Genomic DNA, 16,581 nt, shown 5'->3' on the forward strand with positions numbered 1-16,581 from the left:
CCAGAACAACCGACATATCTGATCGGGCCCATCGACTATAAGCCACCTCATTATCATCTTGTTCCGCTGCAGAACGATCTTTTAGTCCTTCATCATGTCAGATGAGGCGAGGAGGGATGACTCAGAGGAGCCCAGACCAAGGCGGCAGCCTCGAGGTTTGCTGCCACCAGCGTTGGTCGACCTCTTGGGTCCGCCCCTGAAAGTTGGTGCCATGACTGGTAAGTAAGGACATCGGAGATGGGAACCCATCAGATTGATCATCTGAGGGCTGTCTGTCCCGTCTCGATTCAGGTTGCACTTCTATGGCTAACATCTCCGACAGGTACCATCGGTGTGTTCAGCGGCATTGCCGCCGGCATTATCCGGGACTCCACACCAGCTCTGTTCGCGGTAGCATCTGGTATCCAGTGGTTCGCCCTCGGTTCAAGTTACTGGCGTATGTTGCCGTAATTCTCATCTTCCTCATGAAGTCGTGTTGACAAATTTGCGACAGTCTCGAGATCTGTGGTGATGGCCGCGTGGGGTGGCGAAGAGAAGCTCTCCAACTCATCCAAGATTCGAGCAAGTGCCCTTGCGGGAGGCACGGCAGGAATGGTCGGAGGACTGATTCGTGAGCATTTCTTTTTGCTGAGATATTGAAAGTCTCTAACGCGCTCATTAGGTGGCCCGAAAAACATTATCCCCGGAGTCATCGTGTTCTCCCTCATCGGCGGAACGGGCCAGGCCTTTGTGAACGCATCGCAAGGAAGACCCGAGGTCACGGAAACGAGGAAGAGCATCTTCGAATCAAGTTGGAGCCCCCTGAAGAAGCTTTCAGACGACGACTACCGCGAAATGATTGATGAAAAGATGCTCAGGATAGACGCCGAGATTGCTCTCATTGACGAAAAGATTGTAGAGCTTCGCGCGGCAAAAGCAGCAGCTCCTCAGCCGCCCCCAAATGACGCACCGCAACCACCAGATGCTCGATAGTCGAGCATTGCGTCTGTTTAATCACCATGTATAACTCTGTCAGCATTACAACTGTAAATTGTACCAACAAGCAAGACCGCATTTATTCTTTTTTCACAGACGAGCGTTTCCAGACTTGTATTGAGGAGCCAACCCTTCCCAAATGCACTGACATCCGTGCTGCATCCATTTCGTTCATCGCGTAACACCAGATGAAGATCTTGAGGAGTGTCAGATGGAGTTGCACCCAATTCAAGAGTACCCCTGGCATCATGATCATGCTGACGTTGATTGGCCAGACATGCATGCAACCTAGCCTCACGCTATTGGATACGTCTTCCAGAGTGAGCAGCCGCGGCTCAAACGCTTCTCTCACATCAGCAACGGAGCCGCTACGCAACAAGCATTTCCAGATGTCAGGAACTTTGTCGTCAATCGATGTATACATAAACGGCACGCTATGAGGCTAATTAACACCTCAACACTGCAACTCGAAGACTTCTTCGACTCGGATCTCCCCAAATACGCCATCCTCTCACACACCTGGGGCCCCGAAGAGGTCACCTTTCAAGAGTGGCTGCTATGGCAAGAAGACGACCTCGGCTCCCGCAAGCGCACAAACTCCAAGCGCGGGTTCCAAAAGATTGCAAACACGTGCCGCATCGCCCGTCAGGAGGGCATCAGCCACGTCTGGGTCGATACCAACTGCATCGACAAGAAGAGCAGCGCCGAGCTCTCCGAGGCCATCAACTCCATGTTCGCCTGGTACCGCGGCGCATCCATCTGCTACGTCTACCTGGAAGACCTCGAGCCTGGCGGGGCAGCGAGGGCCGATCTGCGTCAGTGCCGGTGGTTCACGAGGGGCTGGACGCTACAGGAGCTGCTGGCGCCCGCGGACATGACCTTTTACGATGGCACGTGGGAGCCCATCGGGACCAAGGAGACACTGGCGTACCCCATCGCTTCCATCACGGGCATCGACGTCGACGTCCTCATCTACCCGCAGACCCTCTCCTCCGCCTGCGTCGCCAAGAGGATGTCGTGGGCGTCCAGCCGGCAGACGACACGGACCGAGGACACGGCGTACTGCCTTCTCGGCATTTTCCAGATTCATATGCCTCTTCTCTACGGCGAGAGCCACGAGGCCTTTCGCAGACTACAGGAAGAAATTATGAAGGTCTCGACGGACCAGAGCCTCTTTGCGTGGGACTGGACCGAGAAGACGATGGACCCCCGCCGCGACCTCTGGGTCACTCTACTGGCGCCGCATCCCTCTGCGTTCTCCGGGTGTGGGCAGGTCGTCAAGTGCAGGACCGCCGCGGACGACAACTGGTCCGTCGGAAAGGAATTCACAATGACGAACTTGGGTTTGAGCATGACGCTGCCACTCATCAAGACGGCATCCTCGACAACGGTGTACGCGGCCATCAACTGCAGGCACGATATCAAGGACCACGACGACACGGTCATCTGTATCCCGCTCTGGACCACGTCCTTCACGTCGACGTTTGGACGGCACAGGTCGAGACCGCAGGCAAACCTGCCGATCCCGCTGGCTAACGTATCGATGCCCACCCGGTATGCTGCTCGCCGCCAACAGCAGCAGCAATCCGGTCGCGGTTCTTCAGCCTCGGTGTCATACTTCCCTCGCTTCTCGGAGCTGCCGGGCTTCAAGATGTCAAGATCCTTTCACAAACAGGTTCTACCAGTGTACGATGCTAAGCCCGACAAGCCACCAGAGTTACTCTTCCAACTGTTTTCCTCTAACGACGCGCTGGAGTCGTGGCAGGTGGGCGACGACGCGGAGGCTGATCCGCAGGAGTACTTACAGACGGCGGCGCACGCGAGCAAGACGTTTGCGAATAAGGAGGTGCACGCGTTCTGTGTGAATCTCATCAACCACGGCGGCGGCAGCAGCAGCACTAGTAGCAGTAGTAATGGCGGCCGTAACGGCAACGGCGCCGGGCTCAGCAGGCCGCGGCGATGGTGTCTCATCATCATGTGGTGCGAGGCGTCCGGGTGGAAGAGGGTATTCTTCCGGGAGGACAAGGGTAAGAATCTTTCGCCGCCGCACGTGAGGAAGCGGTTCATGGACTTTCTGCTCGAGACGTCGTGGTTTGCGTTGCATGGGGATACTGCGACGTGTGATGGGTTAAAGGTTGAGGTCGGGATGAAGCATGATCCTCCGCGGGATGGGTATTGTCCGGTCGTGCCATTGTATTTTGATAAAGACCGTTAATTAGATCGATTCAACCGCGTTGATGTGAAGACGGGGAAAAGAAGACTGGACGTTCAGCTAGCTAATATGAGTAGGTAGCTACGACGACGGATAGAGATGTCATGCCGCTGGAGCTAGAATACCGTCGGGCATGACTCGTTTTTGGGTTCGCCATGGACTTGTCATGTAGCTTCGACGTTGGCTAGCTTAGTCCCTTGGTAGCTCCCGATGTTCCAACGGTCGGGTTTGCTTGACGGGCTGGATATTTGGTAATTAGGAGGAAAACATATGTTTCGAGATTCTACATGTAAATGATGTCCCGGGAGACAGTCACAGACCCTGGGGTCAGACTTTGATCCATAATCCTGGTCCCTTGAATGCGACCCAGAGATTGTCCCAAGGCACGTTCGAGCTTGGCTAGATCTGGGTGAGGGGAGGCTGAAATTCACAATGCGGGTAGGAAAGGGTCCTGGTCCTTGCACGTATCTATGCGCCCTGTCGTGCTCACCAGATCTCACTCATCGAGGCCATATCTCGGTCTGCGATACAAGTCTCTGCATATGAGTTCCTCGTAAGTCCGATGGCTTACATCATAATAGCACGTTCAGGGAGGAACGATACTGGGGAGGCGCACTTGCTGCACGTGCTAGATTCTTGGAGCAGCCCTTAGCTTCGGCGATATCAAGGGCAAGGGGCGGACAATCAGGTACAGGCACAGGCTCAATAGTTTGAGGCGTAATGCGATGGTACCGTCCGATGCAGCGGCGCATTGATGGTTGAACTTTGAGCTCGGCCCCTCATTGATGCAAGTGTTTAGTGTTAGTGATGCAAGTAATTGTTGAATTCAAGGTTGATGGAAGAGGATCTCCGATGAGCTGCATTTGCACCTGGGCGGCTGGTACCACGAGGTGGCTGGCAGGTAAGGTGGATACCAGGCGAGCGGGATGTCCCACTTTAAGAGACGGAGGAGCCAATGGAGATTGGGCAAGGCCGGAAGTGGCCGAGGGTGGGATCTGCATCGATTGGACGGGGACTCGGGAGTGAAGGAGCCATAACTCCGGGCCTTTGTACTTATACGTCTACGTACCCTTCCTTAGCTAAGCAAAGTATTTGTTTGACAATCGGACGCATTCCCACTCCACCACGTCTCTTCCCTCGATATGCACCATGACATATTTCCTGTCATAAAATAACTAACTTAGAGAGAGACTACATGACTACCTACCATCATGTTTCAATGGCCATCAATGAGAGTGGATGAAATGCTGACCATGACTTCATTTCCACCCGCCAGATTCCCCAACAGCCCTGTTCCTGGATTCCGCCGCCCCCGTCCGTCCCTGTGCAATCCCAAGCCAAGCTCAGACCGAACCGTGCTTGTCCCCATTCTGTCTAGACCCGAGTCTTACCAATCGTTCCTGTCTCTGGTCATCGCACTAATTACCAGTAATAATTGTGGCTATTGGAATTCATTTGTGTGTATCCGTACTCTTTCCAAATGGGTAGTTATTGCTCTGAGCTTGACTAGGTACCTCAGCAAGCTTAAGGTACCGATATTTACCTAGGTACCTTAGCTGAGGTACGCCATCGCGCTGTTTATCGCCCACAAGCCCCATTGCATCTTATCATTATTTGAGCTATCCGATCATCCGGGCCACTCCTCACACACACCCACACACGGACGAGACAAGTACGAATACTGCACCGCAGCTCCGGTGCCCAGGAGTCGGCAGTACCCCATTATCTGAAGGGAAGAAGACTGGAGACTGGAGACTGGAAACTGGAGCACCTCGGGAATAGGAGCAATCTACTATTACTCTTGTCATCCAGAACCGGCAGCAGGGTTCCGTGTGGACAGCCGCCGCCTCGTGCCGAGCAATAAGAAAACGACAAGGGCTTAGACGAACGACGTCTTCTCGCATTTCGCCAACCGCAAATCTCAACCGCGAGTCCCAATTCCTCCGCCAATTCCTGGCTCATACCTAGGCACTCCGTAGCGACGACCTGGACTGCGTCACTCTTCTGCAAGACAAGACGAGCGAGACCTGCATCATCCTCCACCAGCACCTCCGATCCGCACCTTTGCCCTCCTCTTTGCTTTGCTCTCTCTTTATACTTTCGTTCTCTACCATAGGCAAAATCCTACGCGTCCAACCTAAGCCTCTTTCGATTCATCTTGGTTCCGCCCGCCGCCCCCAACGAAACGAGCTCTCTCTCGGTCTCTCTATCTCCGCCCTGCACCACATCGCAGCCAGCTTTACCCCAAAACCTCCCACCAACATCCCCATTTCCGATCCCACCATATTTCCATCCTCCCTTCCGGGCCAGCCAAGGGATCCGATCATCAGTCTCACCCGCCACCATCCGCACCTGCAACCGTCTGCGCGTCGATTTTTTGAACACTCGCGATCGACCAACCGCACTAGCTAGCTAAACTGCACATTTCCGTCGACAACTGTAACCGCGAAGGCGCCGAAACTCTGCTGTCCCAAAGCCGAGTGTTACCTCTCCACACCCACGAACCTACACCCCCAAGCACCGTTGATCGACGATATGGCGCGCTCGGATTGTAGGAAACGGAGATAAACGTGCGGGATACCATAGAGATCTGGGTCTTTTCCAGGTACGGCCGGCCTGGTCTCTGCGTCTCCATTTCAACTACATGGTCTTCTTTCTCCGTGTACTATTCGCATTCACGCTACTTGCGCTGGAAATGTTGGGAAGCTGACGTTGTCTTAATGGTGGTGGTGATACAGATACCGAAGCGAGCCACCGATCGCCCGAGTCGTTCTGCCGACTCACTATGGCTCTGCTCAATCCGACCTTCCTCTTCGGCGTCGTCGTCCTCCTCTACCTGTCCTCCTTTATACTCTTCGCCGTCATTCGAATCCTCACCGGCGTATCGATCCAGCGAATCGGCTACTTTTCCCTCCGGAGACTCGCCTACACCCCACGAGATGGATTCAAGATTGAGGTACGCGGCCTCGGGCTCAACGTCCACCGCCCAACATTTGCCCAGCCCACCTGGCTGAGCGTCGTCATCAGCGAGCTCACCGTCACGGTCGACATCCGCGAACTGGACGGCAAGAAGGGCGAGGACAGCTCAACCGATTCCGACAGCAGCACCGACGCGGAGGAAGAGCCGGAGGTGCCGGCCGCCGATCAACAGCCCAAGGTGCCACTCATACGTCGAAACGGCGGACCCCCGCCCCGGAGCGAGACATGGAAGCACTTGATGAAGCTCAAGGACCGGATGAAGAGGGCGCACCGCAAGCTCAACTGGCTGCGGATGGTAGACGTCGTCGCCACAAACTCCACGATTAAGGTCGTCGACGTCGGCGACGTCCAGTTTGGAAGCTTGACCGTCGCCGTCGACACGCGGCGCAAGATGGTGGACCGCGCTCGCTTCTTCTTTCAGGCTCGCAACGACAAGAACAAGCAGAAGCAGCGGCAGGCGGAGTGGATCATGACACTGCGCAGTGTCCTGTTCACGCCCGAGGGCAAGGAGTCCCTCGAGATTCTCGACAATGCGACGCTGAATATCCATGGATTCTTGTACGAGGCGCTGGATGGCCTGCGGGACGCTGCGATTGCCCTCAAGCTGGGCCGTGTTCATATACCCTACGACGACGTGCGCGTGTGCGCCGATCGCTTCAAAAAGTGCAAGTTGGCCGCGCGCTCGTCCACCCTGTCCGACGAGCCAGCCGACGTTTTCATGGACAAGGTCATACACGAGGTCGCCCAGCCTGGCAGCACCAACCAGGATCTAATCCAGACCGTGTCCGATTCCAAGGAGTTTGTCAGTTCCATCTTGAGGGGCGTTAAGGAGGTCCAGTTTGCAGTCAGTTTTGTTGGCATGACCAAGAGGGTGGAGTCCGTCAAACCTAGTGCCAAGCCCGTCTTGTTGAATGCGTCGATGAAGGAAGTCGGTATAGACTTGCACCGTTTGGACCCCAAGTCACCGTCACATAGGATGTACTTCCCGTCCAAGGACATCGCCCACGAGGCTCTCGCCGCGGCCCTGTCCATCTCCGTCGGTGTCGACGACGGCGACGGGAAACCCGAGAGGCTGCTTTACATCCCCATGGCGACAACTACTGTCAAGACGACGCTGCCGTCCAAGACGGTCGAGATGGCGCAGGATGTGGGAGCCGAGGAGAGAAACGCAAACATACTGTTCGCTAATTCCGTAGTAACTTCCCCCTCGGTGGATCTCGACCCTCGCCATCTGCCGCTCCTCGTCGCCATGCTGAAGCCAAAGTCCTCCAAGAGGTCACGATCTAGCCGTCAACCGCGGCATGTGCTCATATCACGACTCCTGCCCAAGGCTAATATCAAGTTCACCATGCACGAGCCCGTTCTCCGAGTCGCCTTGCCCGCAGTCGACCAGCACGCGGCAGCCGACGACTTTGATCTCATCATATCCTCCATTTCGTCAATATCACTCGACATGGAATCGTTCCATTCCACGGTGGAGGACTTGCACTACTCGCTCGCGTCAACCATGAGGATCCAGTCGCACGAACTGTACTATCAGACGTCATCGAGTAACCGATTCGACTTGATTCAGACCGAGTCCTTCGAGCTTAAGGTGCAACTCAGTGCTACGCCAGACGTCCATGTCGTTGCCTCGAGCAATCTGCAGACCTTCTCGATCAAGATGGTGCGCCCCGAGATCACCGATGGTCTTAGACAGATCGTGCGACAGCTGAGGCTAAACGTCGAGCCCGAGAAGCGTTCAAATTCACACACGTCCACCAAGAAGCAAAACTTCCTTCGCGCAATGCCTTCTTGGTTGTTGCAGTTTCAACTCCAAGCATCAGACTTCAGCATCGAAATTGCGGGCATTGACGAGGACATCTCGGACGATACCCGCGGGGTGTCCCTCCAGCTCGACGAATTTTCCGCAGAGTACCGCGCGCAAAGACTCGAGGGGCTTCAACGGCGGCCATCGCGGCGTAGGGCTAATAGCCGTACAGTGGCCCCTGACTCGGACCTGCTCAAAAGTCCAATCTCACCACCGCCGAGGAAGAAGCAGCAGAACCATGGTGATGGACGAAGGGTCACTTTCCACGTCCGTGGCCTCGAGGCTTACATTGTTGAATCAGAGGACAGGGTCGAGCTGGAGCCGTTTGTCAATATGCCGCGGTTTGAGGTGGCCTTCCAGGCCATGAGTGACCAGCAGGGGCCGATCTTCCACATTCATGCCGCGATACGGACTGTTCTTTTGCAGTACTCTCTCTTCCGCCACTACTCGGTCGGTGTTGCCATCATGATTTTGCGAAAAGCCTTCATGAGGTCAGGCCAAGATGTTGCGTCGCCGCCAATGTCGCCGACGACGCCACGGAAAGACGGCAATGCCGATTTCCTGGCTCCTCCCATGTCACCAGGCTCTCCCTTTATCGACATGAGCGACTACTCCACCTTGACGCCTGAGCTTGTAGCCATCGACCTCAAAGCTGCCTTGGTGCAAATCAAAGCCGAGTTGCCGAATGATCCTCAGTTGATGGTCCAGGTCTATGGCGTCGAGGCTGGCCGGCACAGATGGTCTTCGCCGTACATTGCGTCCAAGCTTGTTCGGATCTACGTACAACCACCTAGGATGCGAGGCACTTGGGCCAGAATGGTCAGCATCAAAGGAGGACGTGTCGACTATCGCAAGTCGCGGCGCAAGCTGACAGGTGGTGAATTCCAAGAAGACAAGATGATCGACGTCAACTCCGACGCTATTAGATTTGCCGTGCCCCACGAGGTTCAGGTCAATAAGATTTCCGACAATATCATTAATACCCTCAAGTCGATCAAGCAGCTTCACCACCGCTTCAAAACGGGTACGAATGAGTACATCCTCGACAAGGTCCCCGGTGGACCAAAGAACGTTCCAAAGGTATCTGTTCGGACACGCTCGCTACTCTTTGAGATGGAAGATGGAGCCTTTGAGTGGAAACTCGGAATGATCTACCGCGCGGGTAGAGTGGAGCAGATGCAACGACTCGCCCGTGAAGAAGCCTTCGAAGTCAAGAGTAAAAAGGTCCGTGAAGAAGAGTCGAGAAAAGAGTCAGGCAAGCTGCGTGCTCGCTCGCTTTTCAACAGGGGACGACAGCAGAATGGTGCGTCATGGGCCAGGAGCCAAAGTGCAGATGGACGACGGCCTAGCAGCAGAGACGAACGCTCAAGGGGCAGAGCGCCGCGATACGACCCCGATGGCGAAGGAGTCGGCCTTACTGGATCCTCCAAGGTTGCCGAACAAGAAGCACGGGCGAGACTGGATGCATACAACGCACAAAGTTGGAAGAAGCGGATCGATCGGTTCTACGTCATGGCCAAGAACGGCATGAAGGAGATTCGAGGTCTGTTCTGGGGCCCTGATCAGCTTCCTGACGATCTGGAGGATACGGAGAACATCCTCGAAGTGCCACAGCGACCCGCGCTCGCGTCTGCACTCATCACCGATCTCCAGTTCGTCATTGACAAGCCTACATTCGCAATGAAGGATTTGCCAGACTTTATCAACTCCGTCGGCAAGGGAATGCCAAAGGACATGAAGTACGGATTGCTCGTCCCAATGCATGTCTCGATTGACCTTAGTGAGGCGAGGATATCATTACGCGACTATCCGCTCCCCCTGATTCATATCCCCAGTTTGAAGGCAGGCCAGTCGACAAGGCTACCAGCTATGTCGCTCAAGACAAACTTCGTCATAGCGGAGGAGTTCCGAGGTATGGAGTCTACCCGCCGTATCAAAGTCAACATTGTTCCTCCTCGGATCCACGAACCTGGCGGTAGCAACGAGGGTGGCTTCGCGATCGACGTTCGGCGCACCATTGGACCAGTCAAGTCCTACTCCAACATGCGCGTCGAAATCAACACAGCTCTGCCGACAAGGATCACTTGGGGTCCAGCATACCAGCCAGCCATTCAAGACATGATGATGGGTATCGAGTCCTTTACTAAGCCTCAGATTGACCCATCAGAAAGAGTCGGCTTCTGGGACAAGATTCGTCTCAACTTCCACTCCAGAATACACGTGGCGTGGAGAGGCGATGGTGATATGCATCTCGCACTCAAGGGAACTCGTGATCCTTACTGTGTGACAGGCAACGGCGCAGGATTCCTGATGTGTTGGCGCAACGAAGTCAAGTGGAATATCAATGCCGACGACGATCCGAAGCGGTTCATGACGGTCGACTCTGGGGAGTACGTTCTTGCCATACCCGACTACAGCCATCAAGTCCGCGAAGCTGCGAGACGCACTGGAGAAGACGACAGCCTCATGAGCGAAGACAGCTATAAGTCCGGAGCGTCCTTCAAAAAGGTGGTGATGAAGCTGTCGGGCAAGGTACAGTGGATGGCTGGCCTCGTCTTTGAACGCGCGATTCAGGACGGGAAGCGTAGCTTCGAGTTCAGACCGCACTACGACATTATGTTGCGCGCTCCTCACCATGTCAAACCCGAGGACCAACCATACGATGCTTTCCGCGGTTTCCGGAGCCAGCATATTCACTTGTCGATTGCTGTCCGAGCTCCGGTCGACCGTGACTGGATGGCGAACAACGTCGAACCGTCTAGGAGCTACAACACGGTTCATTGTACACCTCGCTTCTTCACTCACTTCTTTGCGTGGTGGTCGTTGTTCGGTGGTGCTATGGCATTGCCCATCCGCCAAGGTCCGCTCTGGCCGGGTCGGGAGAGGAACAGCAAAAAGTTCGGTAAACACCTCTCCACGATCAAGTACAATCTCCTCTTGGCACCGCTGTTCCTCAGTCACATCTACAAGCATAAGGATGTTGAAGATGCTTCGGACAGTGGGGTGTCGGCAACGGGTCTCAAGGTCAGATTCGACAGCTTCATGCTGGATCTGCACCAGAGACGTGAGGAGTTCAATACCCGAGACCGCGGTCGCAAGACTAAGGGAAAGACGAGCGGAATCAAGCTTCACGCGGCCCAGCTTGACCTTGCAGCAGCCGATGTTCGTGCTGTTTCGGCCAGTATACGAGGATCAACGACAGAAGCCATCAAGAAGGGAACGATGGGCGACCTAATAACGAATCAACGCGACGATAGCACAGACCTGTCCCGCTTTACCATTCCTGATAATGACCTCAGTTGGATCGATATGGACGATTTCGTGGAGCTGGATTGGATCCTGCCTACAGAGCCTAACCCGGACACCAAAATCCTTCCACTCGCTTTTGCGCCGCGTCTGACGTACTTCCGACAAACTGATATTGGCGGCGTCATTGCAGGTGATCCGGACCGCAAAAGCCCGTTCGGCGATGAGCCGACTCACTTCTGTATCATGAGCCACGATGACGATCCCAGAAGAGTACAAGCACAACTCATCCAAGAGCGGTTGGTTCAGTTGGATGCTCAAATTGAGAACTACGGACGCAGCCTCGGAGAAGCCGAATTGAAGGTTGTGCGTGACGACGGCAAGGATCCGAAATTGGTAACAGCGTTTGAGAGCCTCCAGCAGCAGGGTGGCATCTTGCAGAAAAAGAAGGCGTACCTCCAGAACATGCTTCGTCAAATGAACAGCAAATCGCCAATCAACGGCAGCAACCCCTTCATGAGAGAGAGCGAAAGCAACGCGTTTGACGAATCGGTTGGACTGGATAAAGAAGACGACTCTCTTACGATACCCTCGGGAGCAGAATTCGAGAGTGATTTCAACAACCGATTCGTCATCCACAACCTTCATTTTAAGTGGAACAACACTCTCCGAAATGTTGTGCTTCGTTATATTCACCAAGTCAGCCAGCGCAGAGGTTTTGTCTACTACCTGTCTCGCCCTGCCGTCAAGTTCATCCTCGACATTGTCGAAGAGCAGTACAAAGCGAAGCAGAATCCGAAGCCTGCGAGCAAGAATAGGACGCCGACCGGGGGTGCTACAGCTGGCGCTTCTCCCGACCTCGATGCCGCAGAACGCGAGTTCAAACAGGATATTGAAGATCGCATCAAAAATATCCTCAAGGACGGCAAGAAGTATGTCAACGCTGATGGAAAGAGTGGCGAAGACGTGCCCAACGTGCCGATTGATGACCTATCGAGCGGTATCTCGGATGAATTCACGCCGCAGAACAGTTACCACGTGCGACTCATTGCCCCGCAGATTCAACTGCAAAGCGACAAGAACAAGAAGAATGTCGTCATTCTCACATCGAAGGGCATGGAACTGAAGGTTGTCGAGGTCATGGACAAGAAGAGACTTGCCGACAACGTCAGCGGTCTCGTGCAGAGAAGATTCCTCGTCAACATGGACAGCACACAGTTTTTCGTTACTCATCAGTCGTACTTTTCCGAAATCGTCACCACATACGCCGGCAGTCGGTACGGCACTCCTGCCACGTCGTCATGGCCTCCTTGGGTTCCCATGGAAGTCATGTTCGACTTTGAGACGGATCCTTTCGGTTTTAATAGAGTGGTGCAGAAGACGTCCGCGATGCTTCGTTACGAAAAGTACAATACTTTGCGTCTCAAGTACAATGATGAGGTCAACACTGAGGGCGCTGGCGATCCATCCCAGCCCAGCAACGAAAGGAAGATGGATAATCTCTGGGTAGAGTTCCCGCAAGCCAGAGCACTCTGCAATTCTGGTGACTACTACGCCATGTACGTTATTGTACTGGATCTGCTCATGTACAATGAGCCTCTCGAAAAGACACGGACGGAGCGCCTTGAGAAGATCATGCTCGCCTCAGACTTCAGCGACCTCAGCGGTACGCCTGAGATGGTTGAGAAGTTGCAAGAGCGCATTCGTCAACTTCAGGACATCAAGTCCCACTTCCAGATATATTCCAAGTACATGGACCAGCGCGGCTGGGAGGACAGGCTTCTTCTTGAACGAGACCTAGCAGCATGCGAGGACGAACTTTTCTTCATGATGAAGGCCATTACGTCTTCACAGCGGAGATACGAAACGAACTCGGAAAGCAATGCTCTACTCCGGTGGAGCATCACAGCACGCGACACGGTTTGGCACATGCTTCGAGACAACAAGGAACCGCTCGTCGAGCTGCAGCTCAAGGATGTGGAGTATGATCGTACTGATAACGCAGACGGGTCACATATCAACTTGATCAGGGTTGGCAAGGTCTTTGGACTGAACTTACTCCCTGACGCCATGTACCCGGAGATCATTGCGCCCTACGCCGAAGGCGACAAGGACATGGGCAATCAAGAAATGATTCGCGTATACTGGTACATGCTTGAAGCCATCGCCGGTATCCCCGTTATGGATCATTTCGAGGTCAACTTGTTCCCCATGAAGATCCAACTGGAACGTGAGATTGGCAAGAGGGTGTTTGAGTACATCTTCCCAGGCATCGACGGCGACAACAAGAACAAGAACGATTCTCCCTTTATGCTCAAGCACCAGCCCACCGAGGACGACGATGAAGATGACGACTCGATGTCTGGCTCTGGTCGTCTGACTGCTAGCGATAAGGACGGATTCAGCACACGACCGGGTTCGCTTGAACTGCGTCTGCAACCAACACTGAACTCAGACTCTCCGACCAAGTCAATAAACAGCAAAAAGTCACTCACGGTCAACACAGGCGAGGGCCAGGGCCATACGTTCCGTCTCTTCCGCTCCGTCGGTACAGGCAAGGTCCCGACCAAGAAGCCTTCGTACGAGTCACTCAAGTCAACGAAAGAGCCTCGCCCAGGAATCGGTCGTACCTCGACCGGCTTCTCGTCAAAGGAGAGCACACTTCCCGGTGACAAGAAGTCGCGCTTTGGTCGGCGCAAGGAATCAAAAGCGGAGGATTCCAAACCTTCGGATGACCTCACCAAGATGATGTCACGCGCCAGCAACTACATGACCTTTGCGCAAATCAAGATGCCCTCGGTGGTGCTCTGCCTCAGCTACAAGGGCAAAGACAACCGCAACGTGGAGGACGTGCACGACTTTGTATTCCGCATGCCGGCGGTCGAGTGGCGCAACAAGACGTGGTCGAACCTCGACCTGGCTCTCGCGCTCAAGAAGGCAGTTATCAAGGCTCTCATCTCGCACACCGGTGCCATCATCGGCAACAAGTTCAAGCATCGCCCAAGTAACACGCAAGCCAGCAAGCTTCGGGAACTCGCCAGCGGGTCCTCGCTCATCGCACCCACGCCCTCGTCGTCGTCCCAGCATGACGCGGAGAGCATCAACAACAGCGACGACTCGTCGAGCTTATACGGTAACTCGCCTGTCGACTACTCCCGCTCGCCGCCGCGCTCGCACCACGGCAGCTCGGCGAGCAGCATTCCCATCCCGCGGTCGACGAGTCGGAGTTCCAGCGTCGCAAGCGGGCGGTCCCGTCGGATGGGCGAGTCAAGTCTCCAAACGCAGCAATCACAGCAACAGCAGCCCGCCGTCCCCAGTTTCCTCATGATGACGCCGCCGACGCCGCTCGATAGCCGGGCGCCGACGCAAGGGTTGGGGTTCGAGCTGTTGAGGCCTTCTAGTAGGAGTAGTCTGGCGCCGTTTGACCAGGCTGGCGGGGGCACGATTCGCTCGCTTTCACGGTCTGCGACGGGCGCGGAGTCGAGTGATCGGAGGAGGTCTGCCGGGAGCGGGTTTTTGAGGGATAAACTTAGTGCGCTGACGCATCGGAAGCGTGATGGGAATCAGAAGGAGGCTGGCGGTAGTCAGGGCCAGGGGCAGAGGGAAGATACGCCTGAGCGGGAGGACGAGGACGCGAATGCTGCGCCTGAGAGTCCCAAGGGCACGAAGAGGTTTCCTGGTTTGAGCCGGGTCAAGACTGGGTCATAAGGCGGTCCAACTGATTTCTGCGGTTGTAATCTAAATGGAAGTTGCTTGCCTTTGGAGCACAGTAAAAAAGGTGGAAGGAAAGAATTATGTTTCAACAAATGGAAGGGTAGACTCGGGGTTGGAAGAGCGGGATGGGAGGGACAAACTACTAGATTTGTTTTTTTGTGTGGAAGGATGAAGGGAGAGGGGATTAAATACCCGGCGTTGGCTGTGGAAATATTCAAATTCAAACTACGTTCTATTTCTGATGCTGATAGTATAACTGCATTATTCTGCTTTTTGGTCTTGTGTGCTTTCGATGTGATGTTTTTGGGGGATTGGTGAGGCGAGAGGGGAGATGTAGAGAAAGAGGAAGGAGAGGAAGGAGATGTAGATAGTTCAAGTATAAGGTAGGGCTAGCAAGTGGGAGTGTATTATTCTTTTTAAGAGTTACTATCTAGACCCTTGATATGCTTTCCTTCCGAAGATGTAGTCCACTTTGCGATGTTGAGAGTTCATACGCCTGGTACACGGGACTGGGAGGAAGAGGTAAAGAAAATAAAAAGGTAGACCAAGCTCAACATTGAATGAGGGATGATAACCCCTCGGACGACAGGGGATGGTATCAGTTGAGGCCTTGAATAAGAGAGCTGGAAAGCTGTTTTGGGTACGCGGGATCCTTCTGACTGTGAATTGAAGCCATTTGAATTTCCAAATTCGATATCGTGATTCTACCTATTCATTACGACATCTCAATCGCGATCATTGCCTTCACTCGCCTCTCCTTCATGAATGAATGGTCTAGTGGATTACAAAGGTGTGTGATGCAAATAATCCAACTGGCGGCAATGCAAGTTCTATATTTGGCGTCGTCGTGGTAAGGGGTTTTAGATACTAACGGATGGGGAAAGGAAGTATAAAGGTAGATTTTTGCTCGAGTGGGCAAGTCGTCACCAGGCCTGTTTACAAACGAAGAATCTTGATGAATACCCGTGAGTGAAATAAAACAAAAGTGACTTGTTTGATATTAATCCAGCAAGCCGTCTCTGTAATTTGTTCCGAGAGTGAGTTTGCCCGGATGGAAACGCAGAATAAGAACGCACAACTCGAAAGAGGCAGACAGTGCCAGCTTGGAAAGTGGGCTCGGAGAAATTTCACTCGTTATCTGACCATCTCCTTTGACATGAGTATGCTCCATCCAAAAGAAATCCAAGTTTGTTTCTCCATAAACACCACGGCCGGCGTTGCTCAGTTCAGGCATATCAATCAACTGGTGTCGTCGGGAGATCATGATGACCATTCTCCTCCCTTCCCTTTCCCCGAAACGGAACGGAACGGAACATGCTGGTATTGGGTGTTTCTCCTAGGGATACGCCTGTGGAATTGGCGGGATCAAAGGCTGGAAAAGGAGGATTGGTGTTGTCCATTTCACATAAAGACATTACACTGGCATGTCGCATCAATGTACCACATTATACCCAAGTAGATGCACGATATACCGGGACAGAAGTTCAGCCTGGTTACAGGGACATGGCCAAGGGTCATTGGTCTGCAGGAGTATCATGAGCCTAAGCTCGCCAACACTATTTGCAAGAGACTGCTTAGCACCTTCTCTCTTCCCCGAGCTCGTGATGGTTTGCCCTTTGCGGGCACCTTAATCGCACATGAGCAT

General features: G+C 53.9%; 2 protein-coding genes across 2 annotated transcripts; both read left to right on the forward strand.

The window, feature by feature from the left end:
- Positions 1-94: 94 nt before the first annotated feature.
- CTAM01_10685 (uncharacterized protein) lies at positions 95-3,190 on the forward strand (the record flags this gene model as incomplete). The annotated part of the gene is made up of 5 exons (XM_060526699.1): positions 95-218; positions 323-436; positions 494-610; positions 662-894; positions 1,268-3,190. 5 exons carry the CDS (start codon positions 95-97, stop codon positions 3,188-3,190), a joined length of 2,511 nt encoding a protein of 836 aa, XP_060378639.1.
- Positions 3,191-5,972: 2,782 nt separating this feature from the next.
- On the forward strand, positions 5,973-14,930 carry CTAM01_10686 (uncharacterized protein; the record flags this gene model as incomplete). Its single annotated transcript, XM_060526700.1, has 1 exon — positions 5,973-14,930. One exon carries the CDS (start codon positions 5,973-5,975, stop codon positions 14,928-14,930), a length of 8,958 nt encoding a protein of 2,985 aa, XP_060378640.1.
- Between the last annotated feature and the right edge of the window lie 1,651 nt (positions 14,931-16,581).

Source organism: Colletotrichum tamarilloi (assembly GCF_030869305.1).
Source record: "Colletotrichum tamarilloi strain Tom-12 chromosome Unknown Scaffold_51.1, whole genome shotgun sequence".
Lineage (NCBI taxonomy): Eukaryota > Fungi > Ascomycota > Sordariomycetes > Glomerellales > Glomerellaceae > Colletotrichum > Colletotrichum tamarilloi.